The 26,345-nt window shown below is 44.4% G+C and overlaps 1 protein-coding gene across 1 annotated transcript in view; it reads left to right on the plus strand.

The window, feature by feature from the left end:
* Positions 1-4,397: 4,397 nt before the first annotated feature.
* The window catches only part of ano2b (anoctamin 2b), a 135,145-nt gene continuing 113,197 nt past the window's right edge, over positions 4,398-26,345 (plus strand). Inside the window, exons 1-4 of the mRNA XM_068004575.1 lie at positions 4,398-4,600; positions 7,356-7,384; positions 22,842-23,032; positions 24,359-24,697. Coding sequence (XP_067860676.1) covers positions 4,398-4,600; positions 7,356-7,384; positions 22,842-23,032; positions 24,359-24,697 — 762 coding nt within the window. The remainder of the gene's footprint in view (positions 4,601-7,355; positions 7,385-22,841; positions 23,033-24,358; positions 24,698-26,345) is intronic.

A 26,345-nucleotide genomic window follows, 5' to 3' on the forward strand; every position in this document is an offset into this window, starting at 1 on the left:
TTTCATTCCATAGATCACAGCCTAATTAGAAAATAAATGTGTTTCCTCTCTCATTGCAATGGTTATGTCTGGCAGACATGATTAAAATATAAAAATCGGTGAATTAATCAATCTATTTAGTTTTTTTTGTTCCTGATAAGCTTAAAAGGGTGACTTGTACACCACTGAGCTATGTTTTTTTTTATTCGTTCATGGGATGTGGGCGTCGCTGGCAAGGCCGGCATTTATTGCCCATCCCTAATTGCCCTTGAGAAGGTGGTGGTGAGCCGCCTTCTTGAACCGCTGCAGTCCGTGTGGTGCCGGTTCTCCCACAGTGCTGTTAGGAAGGGAGTTCCAGGAAGTCGGGATGGTGTGTGACTTGGAGGGGAACGTGCAGGTGGTGTTGTTCCCATGTGCCTGCTGCTCTTGTCTTTCTAGGTGGTAGAGGTCGCGGGTTTGGGAGGTGCTGTCGAAGAAGCCTTGGCGAGTTGCTGCAGTGCATCCTGTGGATGGTACACACTGCAGCCACAGTGCGCCGGTGGTGAAGGGAGTGAATGTTTATGGTGGTGGATGGGGTGCAAATCAAGCAGGCTGCTTTTTCTTGGATGGTGTCGAGCTTCTTGAGTGTTGTTGGAGCTGCACTCATCCAGGCAAGTGGAGAGTATTCCATCACACTCCTGACTTGTGCCTTGTAGATGGTGGAAAGGCTTTGGGGAGTCAGGAGGTGAGTCACTCGTCGCAGAATACCCAACCTCTGATCTGCTCTTGTAGCCACGGTATTTATATAGCTGGTCCAGTTAAGTTTCTGGTCAATGGTGACCCCCAGGATGTTGATGGTGGGGGATTCGGCGATGGTAATGCCGTTGAATGTCAAGGGGAGGTGGTTAGACTCTCTCTTGTTGGAGATGGTCATTGCCTGGCACTTATCTGACGCGAATGTTACTTGCCACTTATGAGCCCAAGCCTGGATGTTGTCCAGGTCTTGCTGCATGCGGGCTCGGACTGCTTCATTATTTGAGGGGCTGCGAATGGAACTGAACACTGTGCAATCATCAGCGAACATCCCCATTTCTGACCTTATGATGGAGGGAAGGTCATTGATGAAGCAGCTGAAGATGGTTGGGCCGAGGACATTGCCTTGAGGAACTCCTGCAGCAATGTCCTGGGGCTGAGATGATTGGCCTCCAACAACGACTACCATCTTCCTTTGTGCTAGGTATGACTCCAGCCACTGGAGAGTTTTCCCATTGATTCCCATTGACTTCAATTTTACTAGGGCTCCTTGGTGCCACACTCGGTCAAATGCTGCCTTGATGTGCGGGGCTAGTGAGTGGAACAATCTAGGCAGTGAGGTTTTTGGGATGTCGTTGTTGAGGCTTATATGTGTCAGGCATTTATATAGTGAAGGAGTCTGGTAACTAAGATTTTTTCTTTTGTGAGCAAGTTTGGACATATTTTACCTTTTCTCTGAGAAAAAAGAGACAGAGAGGAAAAACACAGAGGCCTTGTTAAAGTAGCGAAGAGAGGAATTTTAGACTAACGTGTTACGTGTTTGTACATTCGAATCCTTTGTAATTTAAGAACCAGCGAGATGGAAACAAGTTTTGGACTTCAGCTCTTTGAAGTCCCCAGGCCTGGAGTCCCCCTACTGGAGCCAGTCTTCCAGGCCCATAAACTTTAAAGAGCTGAAGCTTCCAAGTTTTCAGGCTTTGGGAGAGAGGAAGATGAGAGGGAATTGAAGGCATGGGGGGGGGGGGTGGTGGAGGGGGGAATGGGGAGAGGATGAGAAGGAAAAGAGGATGAGAGGCCTTGAATTTTTGTATATAGAGTCCTCACTTTCTGTGTTCATGACTGTTTCACCTTTTGTGTATAGGGGTTTTGAATTTTTGTGGATGGGATTTCACAAAATATGAGCTTAAGAGCCTTTCATTTTTGTGGATGGGCTCACAGTACTTTGTGAATACATGGCTGGTTTTGACGTGGGTACCCAGCCCCCAGCTCTCCCTAGTTTGGAGAATGGAGAAGAGGAGTCAAGTGAACAGACTTGAAAGTGAAGAGAAAACAGCTGAGAGGCAAAGCCAAAAGATGAAAGAATATTGGTGCAGATTTTTCTTTACTTGTGCTTGAGCGTAAAGGAATATCAGGGTGCAGCACATCGAGGAATTTCGGGTGGGGAGTATCGCCTGTAAATAATGGAGCCTGCCCAATCTTCTGTGTATTAATTTAACGGGTGGAAATCAGGTGGACTCTTCTTTGCATGTGATACTCCCTGCCCAATGTGTTCAGGCATTCAAAGCACAGGAAAAGGAGAATCTGCCCCATTTAGTCAGGGAAGGTGGGGGGTGGGAACCAACCATGGACCAAAATAAAACTTAGCAGATGAAAGCTCCTGAGAGATAAATGGAAAGTCAAGAAACAGTAAAACAGCTGTAAAGCTGCAAGAGTGAAACAAACAATTCAACTGGAAACCAAAGAAATAAATATATACTGAGGAGTAAGGCGAAAAAGTAGGAATGTAACCTTTATAAAAGACTGGTTAGGCCTCAGCCGGAGTATTGTGTTCAATTCTGGGCACCACACTTTCGGAAGGATGTCAAGGCCTTAGAGAGGGTGCAGATGAGATTTACTAGAATTGTTCCAGGGATGAGGGACTTCAGTTATGTCGAGAGACTGGAGAAGCTGGGGATGTTCTCCTTAGGGCAGCGAAGGTCAAGAGGAGATTTGATAGAGGTGTTCAAACTCATGAACAACTTTGAGAGTAAATAAGAACATAGGAACAGGAATAGGCCGTTTAGCTCTTGAGCCTGTTCCACCATTCATTGAGATCATGGCTGATCGTGACCTCACTCCATATACCCGCTTTAGCCCAATATCCCTTAATACCTTTGGTTAACAAAAATCTATTGATCTCTGATTTAAAATTAACAATTGAGCTAGCATCAACTGTCGTTTGAGGAAGAGAGTTCCAAATTTCTACCATATTTTGCGTGTTTCCTAACTTCACTCCTGAAAATCCTGGCTCTCATTTTTACTCCTACACCTAGACTCTCCGACCAGCCGAAATAGATTCTCTCTATCTACCCTATTCGTTCCCCTTAATATCTTGAAAACTTTGATCAAATCACCCTTTAATCTTCTAAATTCCAGGGAATACAACCCTGGTTTGTATAATCTCTCCTCGTAATTTAACCCTTGGAGTCCAGAAGAAGAAATTGTTTCCAGTGGCAGAAGGATCGGTAACCAGAGGACACAGATTTAAGGTCCAGAGGTGACATGAGGAAACATTTTTTTACGCAACGAGTTGTTATGATCTGGAATGTACTGCCTGAAAGGGTGGTGGAAACAGATTGAATAGTATCTTTCAAAAGGGAATTGGATAAATACTTGAGGGGAAAAAAATTACAAGGTTATGGGGAAAGAGCAGGCAAGTGGGACTGATTAGATTGCTCTTTCAAAGAGCTGGCACAGGCTTGATGGACTGAATGGCCTCCTTCTGTGCTGTAACATACTATGATCCTGCTATGGTAATATAATTTGTTTCATAAGATTGCAGATGATGGAAGGAGGTAAGAAATGTGACCGATTCCACAAACTGTAGAGGATATTTCCCACTTTGGCAGTCCCGGCACACACTAGGGGCATGTTGGAAAACTGGACACTCAGCCTGACATCAAGTACTTCCTTAAATTCAATATCGGCAAGACTGTAGCCAACCTGTGTGATTTCTGCCGTAATCTCCCCACCCCAGCCCCTGACTCCATCCCTGTCCCTGGCAGCTTGCTGAAGCTAAGCCTGAGTAGCTAAGCCTAACCTCAGTATCTTGTTTGGCCTGGAGCTGTGCTTCAACTCTTACATCCTAGTCTCCTCCACAACATCACCTACCTCCATCCCAACCTATTGAAATATTTATCTACTTTGTTAGCTCCTTGCTCAATTACTGTAGATTCTTTTGGTGCAAGCAGTTAATCTCACTGGCATTGAACAAGCAGCCTTCCAAATACATACCCTAACAAAACAACCTAGAAATACAGGAACCTGGGCAGAGTCCTCCTCAATAAGAAATGATAGTACACATAGTCAATCGCTGCAATGTGTTTTTTAAAAATCTTGGCAATAAAATGTTATGCATGATTTTGGTAACGGCGATAAAGGACTTAGACAAAGACATAATGAACTAATGGAAAACAATACTTTGCTAAACATAATTAAATAATCTTAGATTTTTACAAAAAAAATGTTACTATTTAACTTCACTACTGAATATACAAATTACCAAAAATGGATGCCATTTCAATTGGAATTCTGTGAAGATCCATTATGGCTGGGAATTCCTGTAAGGACAGTCTTTGCTAGAAGTGGCACATCAGCTGCAGTGACAGTGAAGGCTACCCAACAGTGTCTAAGGACTTGAAGGAGAGATGGCTGAAGACATCTCTGAGCGACACAGAGGAAGGTGGCTGCTCGTAGAGCAGTTGAAGCCAGCGGGTGGACAATATGGTCTGCACACCACTGAGAGCATTTTCCGTGCCCCAGGCATTTGGAGTTACTCCCTGCCTCCTGTTGTCTCAAGCTCTGGAGTGAATGAGAAGACGCTTATGGCTGTTGAGTCTCTTTTTACTTGGTAGGTAGTCATGTATTTTCATTCAGCATTTAAACAGTTGGTATTAATTTCCATTATTTCACAGTATCAGATAAAGTAATTGGAATTGATGCTATTTAATAAAATATGTTGCTGACCTATAGGTATCATTTAGTGTCTTTGTGGGGAAATGTCAATAAGCCTTCAGTACAGGGATGAATTAGAGCTGATACCTTTAACAGTATACGTGATTGCAGTGCAGCTTGATATAATTAGACTGTTTAATATACTGTGCCAAATGGGCATATACTTCAAATGGTGGCTGCCAGACTCCAATAAGGACATGTATAAATCCAATAAGAACGTGCATAAAAGGGGTGCGTGTATACAGTGCACCTGCATTCTTTGCGCCAATGACTTGCCTATAAATTTGGTGTACAGTGTAATTCAATGGCATGAGGGTAGAGCTACATATGTAGTATTGTTAGCACACACAGCTCTTTTAATGATTATTCTGTATGTGTGTGCTCTCGTTTGGTGAGAATGGGTTGAAGTAATCAAAAATTGCAGAGTTTGATCATCGGAAGATTATTAAAATCCCACAAATAAATTTGTCCATAAAATTCTTTAAGAGTCAACAATTTTCTTGTGCCTGCCTGGCTTACTTTAATATTTTTTGCCATCTAGGAGTGAAATCATGGTGTAGAAATGTGCCAATGTGTCTCCACAAAGGGCAAGTTATTTGATGTATCAATAGTTATTGAAATGGGAGGAAACTGAATTGCTGAGGCAGTTTAAATGAACATAGCTGATTTATGCTGCCTTCACTTCAGTAACATCTGGTCAGTGACTTTTATTTGTACGGACTGGGCCCAGATCTTTTATGTGTAACAGAGATATCATTATACAAAATATTGCTGAGCCATTTGATGATTCATTTTAAAATATTATTTGGAGAACAATAAAGTGAAAAATAGCTCCAATTCTACTGTAATATACGTATTCTGCAATATGGAGATGAATATTGCAGCAATAACTTGGATTCAGATTTATAATCTTCTCTTTCAGCTTTAGGTTAGTTCCATTTATTTATAACATATGCACAAGCACACACTAACATATATTGACCACGACTGAGAGGATCTAATTATCTATCTCTGCTAACTGTAAGGTTCCTAAGTACACTTGATGTTGAACTTTTATTAATTGTTTTGCTGTACATTCCCTTCAAATTGCACTACAAAAAAATCAAAGGATAATTCTGCCATTAAACCTTAAAATGAAAACCTCATACAGTATCAGATTGATTTCTTGCTATCGTGTATTAAGGAAAATAGAAGTGGCCTCAGTTTTTTTGTTTGTATGTTTTTGTTTCACCCCCTCCTACTTTTAGATCTGTCTGCACCATGGACCGGTCTTTGGGAGCCTGCCTCAGCCCTCTTCTTAAGCTGGTTGCTTAGAGGTGGCCCAGAGTTCAGTGACTTACCGGTCATTCTTCCCCCCCCCCCCCGACTCCTTTTGGGAAAAATGTGAGCCTCTGCTCAGCACTCCCCCCTAATGACGAAGATGAGGAAGGAACCTAGCTAAATGCACAAATGTTTTACTCCATAGCACAGGGCACCACTGTGCCAACATACTGCACCTGAAGCTAAATTGTCCTTAACATGTTCGACAGTGTAAAGTACAGAATTTGCATGTTGACTAGCTACTGCATTGTGGCGTACAGAGTAGAAACCATTCAAATAAAAGGTAACTTCATTTAGAGACTGCAAAATGATATAAAACTTAAAACCACAAGCTGCTTTGAAGAATCAACTGCTTGAAATGTCACTCTGTACAAAGAAGGTGTTATGCCTTCCACCAGGCCTGCAAGACGATTGGCTGACAGGCATGTAATGCTTATGTTAATCAGCAATGACAGCACGCAGGTAGGAATCTTTAGACGGCAAAGCCTATTAGGCTTTTGTCTTTACCCAAACCAAATGTTCTTCTAAATGATACATTGTTTAATAATGAGCGGGCAACAGCGCAGTCTTAGAACCAAGCAATGACAATTCTAATCAGCTTGTAGAGTGTGACTATTTCTGTTGTGTTGTTCTATTAGTGGCAGAGATCCTATAAATCAACATTTGTTTCATTTGTTCTCCTCCATGTAGTTTAGGAATCTAATAGCACAAACCTTTTTGACAATCTATCCTGAAGCATTCTTGCTGGATTAGGTACGGAAAAAGTATATAACCTTCAGATTTCCAGCAGTTGCAGTTTTTTCTTACTTCGATTGATAAATGAGCTCGGGGCAGTATTGTTTTTTCAGCTGAGTAAAGTAAAGGTCAACACAATTTACACCTTCTTTGGCTAGAAATGTAAAAATGCAAATACTATGTTTCTCTGATATCCATTGGACCCCCACTATTTAAAAAAGGAGGGAGAGAAAAAACAGGGAATTACAGACCAGTTAGCCTAACATCAGTAGTGAGGAAAATGCTAGAGTCTATTATAAAAGATGTGATAACAGAACACTTGGAAGACATTAACGGGATTGGACAAAGTCAGCATGGGTTTATGAAAGGGAAATATTGCTTAACAAATCTACTGGAGTTTTTTGAGGGTGTAACTAGTAGAATAGACAGGGGAGAACCAGTGGATGTGGTGTATTTGGATTTTCAGAAGGCTTTTGATAAGGTCCCACACAAGAGGTTAGTGTGCAAAATTAAAGCACATGGGATTGGGATTGGCACATGGAACCTAGTTCTATGCTTATGCAACTTATATGCATGTTCTCTGGTTTTCTGTCCAGTAAAATGAATGGACTGAAAATCCTGCAAGGTATATAAACCCAGGCACCTGAATTCCCAATACACTACCATTGCATGAAGCTCTCCACTGGAAATGCTAATTCAGAAAATCTACTCAATTACACAGTTAGCTTAATGGGATCCTAATAAATATTATGTAGATCGGAACTGGACTCCATCCAATTTGCCCGAGGGAGTGCCTGGCACAATGCCAGTCGTCAGCTATAGTCATAACTAAATGAATAGACAACATAGGTTTTTGTGCCCATAATTGCACCTTTCATTTTCAAAAATTATTTAACTAAAGTTAAAAGCCCATGCACTACAAAGTATAACTTACACTCTAGTGGGAGCTTGCTAAGTATATTTGAAAACATAAATTCCTAGATAGAGTTGTTTGTTTATTGCATAAGGTTCCATTTAATGATCACATTCGCGCTCCAGTAGGGAGTAAATGGATATGTGTTTGGTTTGAAAGCTGGAGGGAGATTTAAAGTGCATTTATATACTCCAATTTTAGAATTGCTGCAAAGCACTTTTCCACTTTGCACCAATGATAACTCTGCAGTATAAATCTGGGGTTAAAGCACCACCTCACGAATCAGGTTTGACTCCATTTGGAGTGTAATGCTAGTGCAGTGTCAAACCGGGTTTGAAAAGTGTTCTCTAAATACTTCAATTTTAGCTGTGAGGAGGGGAGCTCTAGACCTGGTATAATCTCACAGACACAGAGCTCTCTCCTTCATAGGGCAATTTGAATTCCAGCCAGGCAATATCTGGGATCAGTAGGTATAAATACAGCAATAAATCAGTTTGAGGGGTTTCTGTGCGTGAATTAAAAGAATGGGGCATGGTAGCTTTTCTTATTTTACTAACTTTTCCTAAACTTATTACAACTTGTTAGGATAAGATGCAGGAATTTGCATAACTGCAATCCATAGAACCTTTGTAGCATGGTGTATATGATAGAGTATGACTGGTCAAAATGGCAAGCGCCTGGAGAATCATGAAGCTATAGTTTATTCCAGCCTTGGGATATGGCTGAGACTTCAGGTAAAATGATTATCATTTGCCAGATATACCAGGAGATTATAATCTCTGCCCTCTATAAGAAAATGTTGTATATTTTATGCTTAGTTCTATATAGAAGTCCCGTTCACCCATCTGCCCTGTGCCCGCTGACCTACATTGGCTCCTGGTCCGGCAATGCCTCAATTTTAACATTTTCATCCTTGTTTTCAAATCCCTCCATATCCTCGCCCCTCTCTATCTCTGTAACCTCCTCCAGCACTACAGCCCTCCAAGATCTCTGCGCTCCTCCAATTCCGGCCACTTGCACATTCCCAATTTTCATTGCTCCACCATTGGTGGCCATGCCTTCAGCTGCCTAGGCCCTAAGCTCTGAAATTCCCTCCCTAAACCTCTCCGTCTCTCTACCTCTCTCTCCTCCTTTAAGACGCTCCTTAAAACCCACCTCTTTGACCAAGCTTTTGGGCACCTGTCCTAATATCTCCTAATGTGGCTTGGTGCCAGTTAGTTCAACGTCTATCATTGGGAAAATGCTAGAATCTATTATTAAGGCGGTTATTGTAGGGCACTTAGAAAATCTCAATGCTATCAGGCAGAGTCAACACAACTTTGCGAAAGGGACATCGTGTTTGACTAATTTATTAGAGTTGTTTGAGGAAGTAACAAGCAACGTGGATAAAGGGGAATCCTGTGGATATGGTGTACTTGGATTTCCAGAAGGCTTTTGACAAGGTGCCGCATCAAAGGCTACTACACAAAATAACAGCTCAAGGTGTAGGGGGTAACATATTAGCATGGATAAAGGATTAGTTAGCTAACAGGAAACAGAGAGTAGGCATAAATGTGTCATTTTCTGGTTGGCAAGATGTAACGAGTGGAGTGCCACAGGGATCAGTGCTCGGGCCTCAACTATTTACAATCTATATCAATGATTTAGATGAAGGGACTGAATGTATGGTTGCTAAATTTGCTGATGACGCAAAGGTAGGTAGGAAAGTAAGTTGTGAAGAGGACATAAGGGGCTCGATTTTGGGATCGTGTTTCCGGCGGGTTCCCAGCGGGGCGGCCCCGAAAATCCCGATATCCGGTCACGTGACCGGATCGCGACGAATTCCCGGCCACTTCCGGGTACCGCGCTGACGTGCGGGGCTGCGCGCGCAAGCCCCGCTGGTGGGAATCCCGCAGGCAATTAAAGCCAGCGGGGTTCCACTTGAGAGTACTTACCTTGCTCGTTGTAGTCAGTTAATGAGCTGAAGCAGCTGTCAAAAGAGGAAGTGTGGGATTTTCGGTTCAAGGCAGTGAGCTTCACACACTGGGGGAAACAGTCCCTCTCCAACCAGGCGTGTTGCAGCCAGCAGCCTGTGGCAGGTGCCAAGGTGCGCTCCACGGGGGAGAGCCCTCACCCACGCAGGAGGCCACCGCGTCACATAGGGCAACCCCTGCCCTCCACCCCCCCCCCCGCCAAGCCAGAGGACAGACCGACACGAAACCGCAGCCCCAGTCCGAGGACCCACCCACCTACCCTGCACAACCCCTCAGACCAACACCTGCCAGATGGGTGGTGCGTTGACATCGTCGGAGGACGAACAGGATGACCAGCCCCAGCAGCCTCGCAGTCCACGCCGTCCGCCTCGGAGAGGTGGGGCCCCACAACACGGTGCTGCGGCACACCCACCTGCACAGCAGGAGGGAGGGCAACCGCAGAGAGAGATGCGTCGCAGGAGGCACTACCCTCCGCACAGGGTGTACAGAGCGAGGCTCAGCTTCATGGACCTCTCCGAGGAGCAGTGCATACGTCGGCTCAGAGTCAATCGCCAGATAGTCGCCGACATCTGCAGCCTCCTTAACGACGAGCTGCTCCCTGATGGACCAAGCAGCATCTTCTTACCTGTCGCCGTCAAAGTCACCACTGCCCTCAACTTCTTCGCATCCGGTTCCTTCCAGGGTGCCACCGGGGACATCACCGGGGTCTGTCAGTCCTCTGCACACAAGTGCATAAGGCAGGTGACCGATGGGTTGTTCCGCAGGGCCTCGCACTACATCAACTTCACCATGGACGAGCGCAGCCAGATGGAGAGGGCGGTTGGATTCCATGCCATGGCCGGCTTCCCACGGGTGCAGGGTGTAATCGACTGCACCCACATCGCAATACGGGCACCTCCGCATGAGCCAGGGCTGTTCATCAACAGGAAGGGGTATCACTCCATGAACACCCAGCTCATCTGTGACCACCGCCAGAGATTCCGACACGTGTGCGCCAGATACCCCGGCAGCTGCCACGATGCCTTCGTCCTCAGGGAGTCCGCCGTCACGCCCATCCTGCAGGCACCCAACGCCGGCAACGGCTGGCTCCTCGGCGACAAGGGGTATCCCCTACACACGTGGCTCATGACACCTCTGAGGAACCCCATCACCGAGCCGGAGCGTCGGTACAATGACAGCCACACTGCTACCAGGTCTACAATTGAGTAGACCATAGGGCTTCTCAAGATGCGCTTCAGGTGCCTTGATCGTTCTGGGGGAGCGCTCCAATACACACCATTCAGAGTGGGACGAATCATAGTTGTCTGCTGTGCCCTGCACAACATGGCCCAACAGAGAGGGGTGCCGCTGGAGGATGCCCCATCCACACCCGCCACCCACATTGAGGAAGGCGAGGGCGAGGAGGAGGAGGAGGAGGCGGAGGAGGAGGACGCGCCAGAGGATAGTGGACGACCCATGCGCCGAACCGCGACTCACCGGGATGGTCGCCGGGCCAGGGAGGCACTCATACGTCAACGGTTCTCCTAGAGTCAGAAACTGCGAGGCGCTCGCATCTCCTCACCTGCACATGCGAGCGGCCATACCAGCCCCCTCCACTGAAGAGTGCTGCCAGTAATCCTGCACCCACAGCAGTGTGCCCAATGGGTGGCAGCAGGTGTTTGCCGTCATGATGGCCTCCACGGAACGCACCTATTGCACAAGCCGCGGAAGAATGGACGAGAGGTGGCAGGAGTGGTGAGAATAGACTATTTAATATCTCCAATGTGACATTATATAAGAAAAAAAGTACAAATTAATAAACACCCTGGTGTATTCCCTTTGTGATTATAAGGCCTTTGCAATTCTTTTCCGGGAACCCCTACGTGGTGCTGCCCCTGTGGCTCCAGCAGAGGTAGTGGCAGGTTGCTCGTCTTCTTGCCTTGACCGGGTAGATGCTTTTGGTGGACGGCCCCTGGGTTTCGGTGCCCGTGACGGCACCTCCACAGACTGCTCCTCCTGCACCGGGGCAGGGGCAGACTCGGCCACCTGGAGAGGAGGCACCATTGCGGGTACTGGTTGAGAGGTGGGCGACGGGTGGGACGTGGGGGCGCCTTGAGAAGCGTCCCCGCTTCCATGTCCCCGGTCACCATCATCCCTCTCTTGGCCTTGGCCCACATCACCCCTTCCACCCTGCTGGACGGCAGTTTGGATGGCATGTGTGAGGCCTTGCAAGGCCACCCCTAGTGTATCCCTCAGCCTGTTGATGGCGTCGGAATGTTGCTCACCCTGAATCCGTACAGACGTTGTCAGGGCCTGCATGGACTCGATCTGGAGCTGTGCGTGACGCTCGAGGGAGGCCAGCCTGTCCTCCACCGCAGACAGTCCCGCACCTACCCGCGACACTGTGTCGCCGGTACCCTCCTGTGCCTGCGCCACCAATGCCCACATGCAGGAGGTGGACTCCTCCATCGCCTGCGCTATTGTGGACAATGCGCGCGGCACCTCTCCCAGTACCTCAGCAATTAGCTGGTGGCCCTCGACGACTCTCCTTTTCACTGGTGGCCCCCTGGGTTCAGCATCTGGGTCCGGCTGAGCAGAGCCTGGAGATGAGTGCTCCCTCCGTCGCGGACCCTCCGCGGCTGCCCCTGCCACCAGGGTCTGCTCATGCTCACTCGTGCGCGGTGAGTCACCAAGTGCTACCCCAACTAGTTGGCGAGGGGGACCCACCGAGGTGCGTGTCTCTGCGCTGGTGGATGGTTGGCTCTGATGTGACGATGCACCCTCAGAGACCGCCATGTCCTCTGAGGAATCGCCCTCCACGATCGCATCACACACAGACGGACCTGCAAGAGAACAGAGGGCACTTTGAGGCATGTGGACCAACTTGACAGTGCGCCTGATGGCAGGTGATGATACGGTAACTCGCGATCATGGGTGTTGAGTGTCAGCTTTCCCTTACCGGCCGTTTCGGCAGCGACACACTCGCCATCGGCCACCGACAGGCAATGTCGCGTGCGGGCGAGGTCGAGCGCCTCCACCTCGGCGTCGGTGAGCTCCACCACTTGCGGCGGCCCACCTCCGGTGCGTGCCCTTTCCCTATTGTTCTTGCTTTTCTTCTCCTGTGAAGGCAAAACACAGATGTGTGAGTGGGTGCGTATTGCATCGTGAGACGCATCGAGCATCGGTGTGGTTGGGTTGAGCGTGGCGCGGATGGATGGGAGGATGCGTGGGCCACGTGCCCATCCCATTGCATGGGGATTGGGGTGTGTGGTAGTGTTCGGGTGGGGTCAGGGACGGTGGGTACTTGCGTGCACGGCGAGGATGGTGAATGAGTGGCTGTGAGGATTGCTGATGGAGCGCAGTGGTGGCTGTGCAGGAGGGGTTGTGATCTGTTTGGCGTGATGGTGGGGACGGGATGTGGGAGGGTGCGTTGGTGTACTCACCTTGCCAGACCTAGTCAGGTCATTGAAGCGCTTGCGGCACTGCTCCCAAGTCCTTGGGGTGTTGCCCCTGCTGCTCACCTCCGCCGCCACCTCTGCCCATGCCTTCCTGGTGGCGGCGGCAGGGAACTTGCGTCCATCTTCTGGGAAGAGCGTTTCCCTCCTCCTCCTCACGCCCTCCAGCATCAGCTGCAGTGCCAGGTCTGAAAAACGGGGCGCAGCCTTTCCCCTTTGCTGAGCCATTGTCTCAAACCTGTTGCTTGCAGCAGGAGGGGCTTTGGGAGACTGCCCCTTTAACTGGAGCTCCTACATCGCGTCGACGGTACTGCGCATGCGCAGCCGGCCGGCACGCAGCTGGGGAGCGGAGAACCCGGAAGCAGGGCTTAATGGGTCCAATCATCCCGCGATCGCGTGGGGGACGCACACGATTAGCCGTCCGCGTTTTCCACACTCCCGGAGGACCACCTGCTGGGAACCCGCAGGCCTGCTAAATTCGAGCCCAAGGAGTCTGCAAAGGAATATAGATAGGTTCAGTGAGTGGGCAAAAATTTGGCAGATGGAGTATAATGTGGGAAAATGTGAACTTGTCCACTTTGGCAGGAGGAATAGAAAAGCAGTATATTGTTTAAATGGAGAGAGATTACAGAACTCTGAGGTACAGAGGGATCTGGATGTCCTAGTACATGAATCACAAAAGGTTAGTATGCAGGTACAGCAAGTGATTAGGAAGACAAATGGAATGTTGTCATTTATTGCAAAGGGAATGGAATATAAAAGTAGAGATGTTTTGCTGCAGTTGTACAGGGCATTGGTGAGACCACATCTAGAATACTGTGTGCAGTTTTGGTCTCCTAATTTAAGGAAGGACATAATTGCTTTAGAGGCGGTTCAGAGAAGTTCACTCAACTGATTCCTGGGATGAGGGGCTTATCTTATGAGGAAAGGTTGGACAAATTAGGCCTGTATATATTGGAGTTTAGAAAAATGAGAGGTGATCTTGAAACATATAAGATCCTGAGGGGACTTGAAGGAGTAGATGCTGAGAGGATGTTTCCCCTTGTGGGAGAGACTAGAACTAGGAGCCACAGTTTAAAAATAAGGGGTCTCCCATTTAAGATGGAGATGAGGAGGAAGTTTTTCTCTCAGAGGGTCGTGAGTCTGTGGAACTCCCTTCCCCAGAGAGTGGTAGAGGCAGGGTCATTGAATATTTTTAAGGCTGAGTTAGATAGATTCCTGATTAACAAGGGAGTCAAAGGTTATAGTAGGTAGATGGGAAAGAAGGGTTGAAGTCACAATCAGATCAACCATGATCTTATCAAATGGAAGAGCAGGATTGAGGGGCCGAATGGCCTACTCCTGCTCTTGGTTCGTGTGTTCATATGAAAACAAACCTTAAATATAACCCCATTGCTTTATATGAGGATAATTCCTCAGTGAGTTAAAATCCTACCAGGTTGTAATGGTACGAATGATTAAAAGATAGGGCGGAGAATATTTTATATCTAGATTATTTTTTTAAATCACAGCAAACAGTATGAAGCGGTCAAGAGAATAATTTGAGATTTACAATTCAGAATTTTTTTGATGTTTCTCTTGCAAATTGACAATGTTTTAAGCCTCCTCCCCATGTGGTGTCTAACTAAATCAGATACTTTTACAAATTAATGCCTTCATTCAACCCTCATAATATATTCCTAATTCATTGTATGTGACGTGCCTTGGGACCTTTCTGAGATATAAGTTAAGGAGTTAAGCAAATACAAGTCAATCATTCTTACAGTGTCAGTTGTGGCTCAGTTGGTAGCACTTTCACCTCTGAGTCAGGTTGTGGGTTCAAGTCCCACTCTAGAGACTTGAGCACAAAATCTAGGCTGTCAGCAGTACTGAGAGAGTGCTGCACTGTCGGAGGCGCCGTCTTTCAGATGAGACTCTAAACTGAGGTCCTGTCTGCCCTTTCAGGTGGATGTAAAAGATCCCATGGCACTATTTAAAGAAGAGCAGGGGAGTTCTCCCCAGTGCCCTGGCCAATATTTATCCCTCAACCAACATCACTAAAACAGCTTATCTGGTCATTATCACATTGCTGTTTGTGGGATCTTGGTCTGTGCAAATTGGCTGCTGCACTTCCTACATTACAGCAGTGACTACACTTCAAAAAAGTACTTTATTGGGTGTAAAGCGCTTTGGTACGTCCTGAAGTCTTGAAAGGCACTATATAAATCCAAGTTCTTTCTTTTATTAGAGATGGATATGGTTAGAGCAGGGTGTGGAATTAAAAAGTATATATATATTATTTTCCTTCTTTATTTAAATCATAATCGGAACAGTAAACCAGATCAAATTTTTTTTTGGACATGAAGTTGAAATGCTGAGATCGATAGATTGAATTCCTAAATCTAGGGACAGGAGTAGGCCATTCAGCCCCTTGAGCCTGTTCTGCCATTCAATTTGATCTGTACCTCAATCCCAATTACCCACCTTTGCTCCCTATCCCTTGATACCCTTACCTAATACAAATCTATCTATCTCAGTTTTGAAAACTTCAGTTGTCCCAGAATCCATAGCCTTGTGGGGGAGAGAGTTCCAGATTTCCACTGCCCTTATGGTGAAAATGTGCTTCCTGATTTCACTCGTGAATGGCCTGGCTTTGATTTGAAGATTACTCCTGTTCCTAAGTAGGGTTGCCAATCCTCCAGGATTTGACGATTAAACTCCAGGACACTACTGCGAGCAATCCAGGAGAAAAATCATTGGGGCATTAAAAAAATAATTTTCTTTGAACACTTTTGTTTATTAGTTATTAAAATGTTGTTGATGGGTATTAAAAGGTTGACAGTCAATCAGGTAATGAAGAGTCTGTTCGCTATCCAATTGACGTGGGAAGGTGTTGCGCCATGAGAATGGACATGTTGGATGACCAATTGGGAGAGCATGGGGGCGGGGCAGTTGGACATGTGATGAAACCTCCAGGAATACATCCAGCCAGAGTTGGCAACCCTATTCCTATGTAAAGTGAAAGATGTTTTAGAAAGGGAGGTTCATGGGCCCCTTGGCCTTACTTTTGCCCTAGGAGTTGCCTTAGTTTTAAAGAAACGGAATGACTAATTATGTCTTTCTGGCTCGTCTAACACAATTCAACCAGACATGGAATTAGCTGCAAGAGCCGCTCGCACATGAACCCAGTGCACAAGACAGCACACAGTGTGACAGTCTCACCGAGACAGATCAGTCCTCTCTCAGATCAACTCCACAGCCCCAACCTGACCCTGACCCTGTCCCTAACATGGCAGATCACGGCCGGCCAGCACCCGGTAAGTGTCCGCTGTTTTTATTGGAAACAATCAGCAGTAGGTGGTTCGGTTGTTCTTGTTAATGTGTGGAAGTTCTGTTGAGTTTGTGTGATCGGACAATCTGCTGAAACATGTTGTACCAGTTCGGAATAACGGTCAAGGTGATTGTTTATTACAAATGGCTTACAAACTCTTAGCGACAATTAATTCTGGATCCATCTTCAAGCACATTGAGCCCCATAGAATTAATTAAAGAAACTTTTAAACATCTCAATGGGATTCTGCGCCTTTAATGCATCTGCGACTTGTAAAATGAATGGACAGATTTATAAATTCAGCATCTACAATTCTCTGAGTTGAATGGCATCCGACCGTCTGCAAAATGACAATAATCCGTTCATGGTGTTTGTTTTATTTATTACAATTCAAGACATATATTGACTGTAGTATAGTAAGTGTAATAAATCTGTAGTCTCTCGGGGATTACTGCTGGAGAACATGCTCAGGTCATAGCTGCACTGTCCCAATTTTTAGCGACGTGTTCGTGTTAACTTCACAAACTTCACACTGGAGACTCGAATTGTTTTATCAGCGGCAGCTCAGTAAATGAGTTCCTTGTGAAGGTGATGGAGGCAGGCAGTTTAAATCGGCAGGGTGTCCTTTCTAACTATTTTCATTAAAATTCATATATTCTAATGCAAGCTAAAGAAAACAACGCCAATAAAACGTGAAATAATTAAAGATCTTAAAAGTGGAGGCAACGAATTTGAATTTGTCAATAACTTTAACATATATCCAGATAAAGAAACGTTGATACTTTAATGGCTGGCTTCACTGTTCAAATTGGTGGTAGATTTGTAATACAAGCGATATTGTTGCCTTCCAGCCATAGCTTAGTTGGTATTACTTTCACCTCTGAGTCAGAAGGTTGTGAGTTTAAGCCCCACGCCATAGACTTGAGCACGTAATCTAGGGTGACACTTCAATGCAGTACTGAGGGAGAGCTGCACTGTCGGAGCTATGATAGAAGCCCATGGAATCGAGGGAAAAGTACGGACTTGGTTAGGAAGTTGGCTGAGCGAAAGGCGACAGAGAGTAGGGATAATGGGAAGGTACTCGCATTGGCAGGATGTGACTAGTGGAGTCCCGCAGGGATCTGTCTTGGGGCCTCAATTATTCACAATATTTATTAACGACTTGGATGAAGGCATAGGAAGTCTCATATCTAAGTTTGCCGATGACACAAAGATTGGTGGCATTGTAAGCAGTGTAGATGAAAACATAAAATTACAAAGCGATATTGATAGATTAGGTGAATGGGCAGAACTGTGGCAAATGGAATTCAGTGTAGACAAATGTGAGGTCATCCACTTTGGATCAAAAAAGGATAGAACAGGGTACTTTATAAATGGTAAAAAGTTAAAAACAGTGGATGTCCAAAGGGACTGAGGGGTTCAGGTACATAGATCATTGAAGTGTCATGAACAGGTGCAGAAAATAATCAAGAAGGCAAATGGAATGTTGGCCTTTATATCTAGAGGACTAGAGTACAAGGGGGCAGAAGTTATGCTGCAGCTATACAAAACCCTGGTTAGACCACACCTGGAGTACTGTGAGCAGTTCTGGGCACCGCACCTTCGGAAAGACATATTGGCCTTGGAGGGAGTGCAGCGTAGGTTTACTAGAATGATACCCGGACTTCAAGGGTTAAGTTATGAGGAGAGATTACACAAATTGGGGTTGTATTCTCTAGAGTTTTGAAGGTTAAGGGGTGATCTGATCGAAGTTTATAAGATATTAAGGGGAACAGATAAGGTGGATAGAGAGAAATTATTTCCGCTGGTTGGGGATTTTAGGAGTAGGGGGCACAGTCTAAAAATTAGAGCCAGACCTTTCAGGAATGAGATTAGAAAACATTTCTACACACAATGGGTTGTAGAAGTTTGGAATTCTCTTCTGCAAACGGCAATTGATACTAGCTCAATTGCTAAATTTAAATCTGAGATAGTTAGCTTTTTGGCAACCAAAGGTATTAAGGGATATGGGCCAAAGGCAGGTATATGGAGTTAGATCACAGATCAGCCATGATCTTATCAAATGGCGGAGCAGGCACGAGGGGCTGAACGGCCTACTCCTGTCCCTATATTCCTATGTTCCTAGGTGCCGTCTTTCGGATGAGATGTTAAACCTGCCCTCTCAGGTGAACATAAAAAATCAGGGGAGTTCTCCCCGCTGTCCTGGCCAACATTTATCCCTCAACCAAAACCTGAAACAGATTATCTGGTCATTACCTTATTGCTGTTTGTGGGAGCTTGCTGTGCGCAAAATGGTTACTGTGTTTCCTACATTACAACAGTCACTTCAAAAGTACTTCATTGGCTGTAAAGCACTTTGGGATGTTCTGAGATTGTGAAAGATGCTATATAAATGCAAGTATTTCTTATTTTTATTTCTTTCTACCTATTTATGAGGAGGAACAATGAGATATGACAAAAGGTTATAGTAAACAAATTATTTTTGAGGACTAGTGGAAACACCGACAATTGCATCAGTGCATACAGTTATTCAAAGGTCACAATTGTAATTGTAATTTTCTAGCCATGGATCTTCCCCAGAGATGAGAGGTCTGTATGTAGCAGAAATCCCAAAACTGCATTGCTAGGGTTTACTTACAAGTTGAGAGCCCAGTCCTGATAAAACAGTGCCCTGTGGCATCTAGTGTCACCGAGGGACACCCATTCAATTTTGCTATCAGCAGTGCTGTGCTATAATGGCTTGGGTTGGTATCCCATGGCACTGTGGGCATTCTTGACACCTCATTGGCATCTCAGAGCCATTTTTGCTGCCGTCCCTGAGATATAGATGCAGCATGACTTATTGAAGACACACCTCTGGATCAGTTCTCAGCCGTCAGAGGTGAAAACTGGAGTCCTGAGTTCAATCTTGGTACTAGTATAAACAATAGATTTTTGGAAGAGTTTGAATAAACCTGAAGACATTGATTTTCAAAGTTAGTCTCTGACACAAAAGTATCATCATTAAGCATTTGTACTGTTTTAAAAAAAAAACTGATATTTTGCTAAATTGACTGATACAACTCAAACTAACTAAAAACCACTCAAACTGACCGATATCACTCAAACTGACTGATACTCCTGAACCCCCTTTTACAGCTGGCATAGACTTTTATCTCTTCCATCTGGACTGGACTCTGACCCGGGTCAGAGAGGGGAAGCAAACACAAACCCCTTGTGCTACCCATTGCCCCTCCATTTAGAATCCTTGTTTCAACATTTCACTATGTTTGAGGTTCAACTAGTTTGGATTGAATGCTCAGTGTGATTATGTTGTCGTCCTTTTTATTTACCTTGCCATTAGAACATAATGCAACGTCATCCTTGATAAGGTGACCTCCATTTAAAAAGAACTTTTATTCCGGCAGCATTTGGATTCTTTTATTCGGAGTTAAATTTTTTTTACTGTTTTAATCTATTAAAAACGCTTAATTCACGTAAAACTTATATAGACTTAATAATGAGGAAGATTGTGCACTAATATGTTCTTATTAAGTGCATGTTGCAAATGAGCTGGCTATAAAAAGATCTTTGTAATCCCTCAGCAAGCAGATAACCTTGTAATCCTTTTACATTGTCTGTACCAAGAGGCTACAGAAACAACAGGTGGTGCACCATAGCAGGAGGCTAAAAATCCCAATGTTTCTTCCCTAATGTCTCAGTTTGCCAAGTTTGCATATTACTGAGCCACCTGGAGCAGGAAGGACCCAGGCTTGATCCCCAGTCTGAGTTAGCTGATTTCAGCAGGGGTTGCAGTAGGAGCACTCACCTCCCTGGATTGGGCAAGAGAATATTGGGCAGGGTTCTCCTGATTGTTTGAGGTATAGATATATATATATATGCACATGTGTGAGTGTGTGTGTGTATGAGTGTGTGTATGTGTGTGTGTGTGAAAGGGGAAGATAGGACCAGACTCTGCTTTGTTACCCTCTGCAGTCGAATAAGAACATAAGAACATAAGAAATAGGAGCAGGCGTAGGCTAATCGGCCCCTTGAGCCTGCTTCGCCTTTCAATAAGATCATGGCTGATCTGATCCGAACCTCAAATTTAAATTTCCTGCCCGCTCCCCGTAACCCCTAATTCCCTTTACTTCTAGGAAACTGTCTATTTCTGTTTTGAATTTATTTAATGATGTAGCTTCCACAGCTTCCTGGGGCAGCAAATTCCACAGACCCACCACCCTCTGAGTGAAGAAGTTTCTCCTCATCTCAGTTTTGAAAGAGCAGCCCCTTATTCTAAGATTATGCCCCCTAGTTCTAGTTTCACCCATCCTTGGGAACATCCTTACCGCATCCACCCGATCAAGCCCCTTCACAATCTTATATGTTTCAATAAGATCGCCTCTCATTCTTCTGAACTCCAATGAGTAGAGTCCCAATCTACTCAACCTCTCCTCATATGTCCACCCCCTCATCCCCGGGATTAACCGAGTAAACCTTCTTTGTACTGCCTCGAGAGCAAGTATGTCTTTTCTTAAGTATGGACACCAAAACTGTATGCAGTATTCCAGGTGCGGTCTCACCAATACCTTATATAACTGCAGCAATACCTCCCAATAGCTGAATAATTGCTGGCAGTTCTCACATATGAATGATGGGCACTTAATGAGGCACAGGAGAGAATCCAGCAGTGGTGGAACCATAACCCAGCAAAAAGTTCACACCCTTGGAGGGGAAGGAAGGAAAGTAGTAAAAAAAGGGAAATGAAAAGAGAATATATAAAAAATAAAGTTATGAGAAAAAGCTGCCCTGGTTGATTATGCCCTTTTCTGAAGTATGAAGAATAAGCTTGAAGTAATAAATTGACCTTCATTTGGAAAATATTTCAATTAATAAAGCTGGGAAACCAGTGCTGCGTTGAGCTGGTTGATACGACCAGATGGATTTTCATCTGGGACTCTTACAGGGGGGATAGTGAAGAGCCTATTATCTCATAGGGTGTTCATAGAATCATAGAAATTTACAGCACAGAAGGAGGCCGTTCGGTCTATCGTGTCTGTGCCAGCTGAAAAAGAGCTATCCAGCCTAATCCCACTTCCCAGCTCTTGGTTCGTAGCCTTGTAGGTTATGGCACTTCAAGTGCCTATCCAGGTACTTTTTAAATGCGATGGGGTTTCTGCCTCTACCACCCTTTCAGGCAGTGAGTTCCAGATCCTCACCACCCTCTGGGTGAAAAGAATTCTCAACTCCCCTCTAATCTTTCTACCAATTACTTTAAATTTATGCCCCCTGGTTATTGACCTCTTTGCTAAGGGAATTAGGTCCTTCCTATCCACTCTACCAAGGCCCCTCAGAATTTTATACACTTCAATTAAATCTCCCCTCAGCCTCCTCAGTTCCAAAGAAAACAACCCCAGCCTATCCAATCTTTCCTCATAGCTAAAATTTTAGAGTCCTGGCAACATCCTCATAAATCTCCCCTGTGCCCTCTCTAGTGCAATCACATCTTTTCAGTAATGTGGTGACCAAAACTCTACGCAGTATTCTAGCTATGGCCCAACTAGTGTTTTATACAGTTCTAGCATAAACTCCCTGCTCTTATATTCTATGCCTCTGCTAATAAAGGAAAGTATCCCGTTTGCCTTTTTAACCACCTTATCTACCTGTCCTGCTACCTTCAGGGATCTGTGGACATGCACTCCAAGGTCCCTCTGTTTCTGTGAAGGAGGCTGGTGAGGAAATTAATGGGCAGTGACATAATAATCTTTATTTTTGGTGACATTGGTTGAAGAATAAATGTTGGCTAGGACACCAGGAGCGTTCCCCTGCTCTTTTTCAAATAGTGCTATGGGATCTTTGATATCTACCTGAGATGATAGACAGGGCCTTTGTTTAACATCTTGTCTGAAAGATGGCACCTCCAACGGTGGAGCACTCTCTCAGTATGCACTGGAGGGGGGGCGTGAATCCACAGCATTCTGATTCAAGAAGTGGCTTTTTACAGGGGACAGTTATAAATGGGATTCTCTGCCACAAGCCATCGTTGAAGTAGAATTCATAAATTCTTTACAAAGGGCATTGGATAGTTGTTTGAAAAAGAGAACCATTAAAGAGCATGGAAGTGATCAGGAGAGTGGGCTTAGACAAGGTAGCTGATGTGGAGGAAAATTCACAGACTCGGCCTTTTTTTTGTGCTAGAACATTCGGAGATTCTATGTGACATTTTGTGGTGTCTTCCTTGAAGAAGTGACTTGCATTTAAAATTAGTTTTTATTTTGGCAACATTTACATGCTCGTATTTGAATATTTTAGTCTACAAGAAATGCTTGATCATGTAATATATGCAAGACGTAATTTACGTGAGATGTATAGATTTAAAATGTGAAGCATTGTGCTCTAATATGTTAATTTTTAAAAGCACGTTGAGAATGCAGTGGTTATAATAAGAGATATTTGTAATCTCTCATCAGCAGGGACCCCTATAATCCTTTCACGTCATCCAGATCAAGAGCCCACAGAAGCAACAAGTGCTGGACCAACAGAATTTAAAAAATATCTTACAGTTCCACAATATTTACCACGGGTGCATTTCAGCTTCGCCAGTGGCGTTTTGGACAATACCACCTCAGACTCACTGTGTGAGGAGGAGCCACAAAGCCCACCGGTAAGTGTGTGTGTGTGTGTGTGTGTGAGAACCTGACTGAAATAGTGGCTGGTTACCTGGGTTGTCATGGTGACCCTGACTGGAAGCTTGCATCTCCCTGGGCTCATCAGTAACTAGAGCTGAGCACCACACAGAGCTTGCAAACCAGAACAAAACAATCTTTAACGGCTGCCTCCTCATAGCTTTTGGTGCTTACTCTTCAGTTTGTTTTCTGTACCTCAGCAACGGTTCAAAAATGGCAGTTACATTCACTTGAAGGTTTGTGGAAATAAGCTGTGTGTGTATTCTTTGCCAAAGAAGAGATGCTAAATCTTTCTGTACCAGCAGCCTTAAAGTTTTTTTTTCAACAAACATTTTGAACTCGCCTCATGGACCTTGCAATTCCTCTTAGTCATCCAGTGAGTATCTCAGTAAAATACCTGCTTTAATTATAACAAGTGGTTTATTTCAGATGAGACCAGTCACATCTTTATTTGGACCTTTAAATATTGTTATATCAGTTCTTTGGGAATGTATTTGATATCCACTCTGAGTTGATTTAAATTAAGTAAGTCAGTATTAAATCTGCCAGTTACATTTCTGTCTTTAGCTTTTCTTTGTGAACAGGTTTATCAATAATAATATTTGGACCATATCTACAGTCAATTTTGAGAGCACCCTGGGGGTGAAATTGAGCTTGGGCGGGGACGCAAAACAGGCAGCACCGCCTGTTATACCACACGCCCCATATTCCGTTTTATTGAAGTCAATGGGATAGAATACCGGGCGGAGTGTATACCCGGCGGAGCGTATAACGGGCGGAGTGTATACCCGGCGGAGCGTATAACGGGCGGAGTGTATACCCGTCGGAGCGTATAACGGGCGGAGTGTATACCCGTCGGAGCGTATAACGGGCCGAGTGTATACCCGGCGGAGCGTATAACGGGCGGAGTGTATACCCGGCGGAGCGTATAACGGGCGGAGTGTATACCCGGCGGAGCGTATAACGGGCGGCCAATGCAGTACCGTTCGTTTTGAGTCCCCGCTCATGTCCAATTTTACCTCCCTCATCTTGAAGGAAAACTTTATGGATTGTCAAACTGTCATTTTAAGTTTCTAATCTAAAGCTTCACCCAACTATATAACAGATATCATGGCTACTAAAATACAATGCAGGAAAAATTATACAAGTATGTAAAATACATAGCAATGTAAATGAGACCATATTCTGTCATTTTTTAGTTTGTTCAGATTCTTGTAACATACAACATTGTAACAAGAACTGGGAAATAACAGTTTAGAAAACTTTATGCATTGATTAATCTTTTGCCATTTGTCTTTCCTTAGGTTTTTAACAACTACTTTGACGATAATGAAGAGGGAGACACTAAAAAAGGCTTGTATTTCAGTGATGGGAAGAGAAAGGTAGACTATGTATTGGTTTATCACTACAGAAAGCTCACTTCTTCGCCCACTTCTCAGTGTTCTGGAGCAGTTGTCCCAAATGGCACTGGGACAATTCCCCACAGGAGTAAAGGCCACGAACAACTACCTGGGTGTCAGCAAGACGTTGTGCTGGATGCTGGCAACCCTCATGAATCTGTGGAGGAAGAAAGGAAAGCTCGCAGAGAGGAGTTTGAAAAGAACCTCATGGAGAGTGGACTGGAGATAGAGAAAGACAAAGAGGTGAGAAAATAAATTGTCTTAAAATTTGAAATTCATTAAATTTTAACTTTAGGAATTTGTGACAATAAATTGCTCATTGTTTTGTGGTGATTTTGCAATGAAAAACATTGCAGTAAATTTTAAAGGGCTTGCAAATAATTAAGTAAAGATGATGCTTCTTTGACCAAGCTTTTGGCTACCTGTCCTAATGTATCATTCTTTGGCGGGGTGTCAGTTGTCTGATTACCCTCCTGTGAAGCGCCTTGGGATGTTTTACTATGTTAAAGGCTCTATGTAAATGAATGTTGTTGTTGAGATTAAGGCCTATCTTGTATTGCATCATAACATTAATGAAGATAAATAGTTTTAATAAAAGAAAGATCTGCCTACCACTAATTCATCTCATGAGGTCCTGCTGAGTGCTTCCTTTTAAAATGTATTTATATTTACATCCCTTTCCCTCTCTCTCTTTGATTTCCCTCGTCATGTAGCATTGCTGGCTGAGAAAGCAAACAGCTGAACTCTAGGTCTCTACCATTGCCACTAAATGGCCTTTGGGATGGCCAAGAGTATGACAGTAGGCTGGGTAGCTAATTCTTCATTTTTTCCTTTTCCCAAGGGGAAGCTTTTAGGAACACTCAATACCTCTGAATGATAACACAACTTAGACAAACATCTCATCATGTGGGGATTCACAGGCACGAACCTATATCCATACCATTCTGTGGTTGAGTGAATTGTTGCTCCAAAGAATGGAATCACCATCTCAGCTTTGTGACAAAAGCATCCTTAGGCCAACTGATTAAGACACAAAAGTGCTCTACAGAAGAGAAGGCTTCACATATTACTTCATGATTCCTAAATAAAAACCCAATTCTACACCCTTCTTATAACTTGAGGCTACAGGAGTCTCTGTGGACAGAGGTGCATTTGAATGTGTCTAAGTAAGAATATGTGCAGTTCATAGTTATTCTGTGAGTGCAGTTACTAATTCCACTGCTTATAGGAATGATACTTCAATCCTTGTGAAAATTAAAAATGATAATTTGAGTGTGAAGTATCATTGAATGCTCAGCAGCAGTGTTTGTGATCTCAGCACACTAAATTTAAATATAGTTAAGGCACCTCACATCTGAAGAATAACAAAATGTCTGATTGAAGATGATGAAGAGTAGACAATCTTTCACTTGGGTGAGAAGGCCATGAGTGACATTTGTGAGTTTATGGGTCTTTCACACCCATCCTCTTCTGACCTGTGAGCAACACGATAGGGGATCAGCTAATAATTAATTGTACATTTTGAAGCTAAACATTCCAAGCTAAATTTCAAATAAAGCATGTTAAGTTATGTCATTCCATTTAATGCAATCTTTCCTACAGCTGAGCTTCTGTAATACATAGTGCGATTTCTGTTTTAGATTTATTTAAGATTATGTGACTATAGTAGAGTCAGCACCATTTTACTTTTGTTGCAATTGAATTGATATTATACAATGTGTCACTGGTCGTGCAATGGCCCTTGGACAATTCAGCTTAATTGAAAGTTAAGATTTTTGTTTAAAAATTTCTGCTTGTACAATTTTCCAGAATTCCAGTACAAGAAAGCATTATGGAAGGTTTTCATCAAGACACATCAAGCAATTGCAGTCCAAAAAGCTCATAAAATAAA

Source organism: Heptranchias perlo, chromosome 24 (genome assembly GCF_035084215.1).
Source record: "Heptranchias perlo isolate sHepPer1 chromosome 24, sHepPer1.hap1, whole genome shotgun sequence".
NCBI lineage: Eukaryota > Metazoa > Chordata > Chondrichthyes > Hexanchiformes > Hexanchidae > Heptranchias > Heptranchias perlo.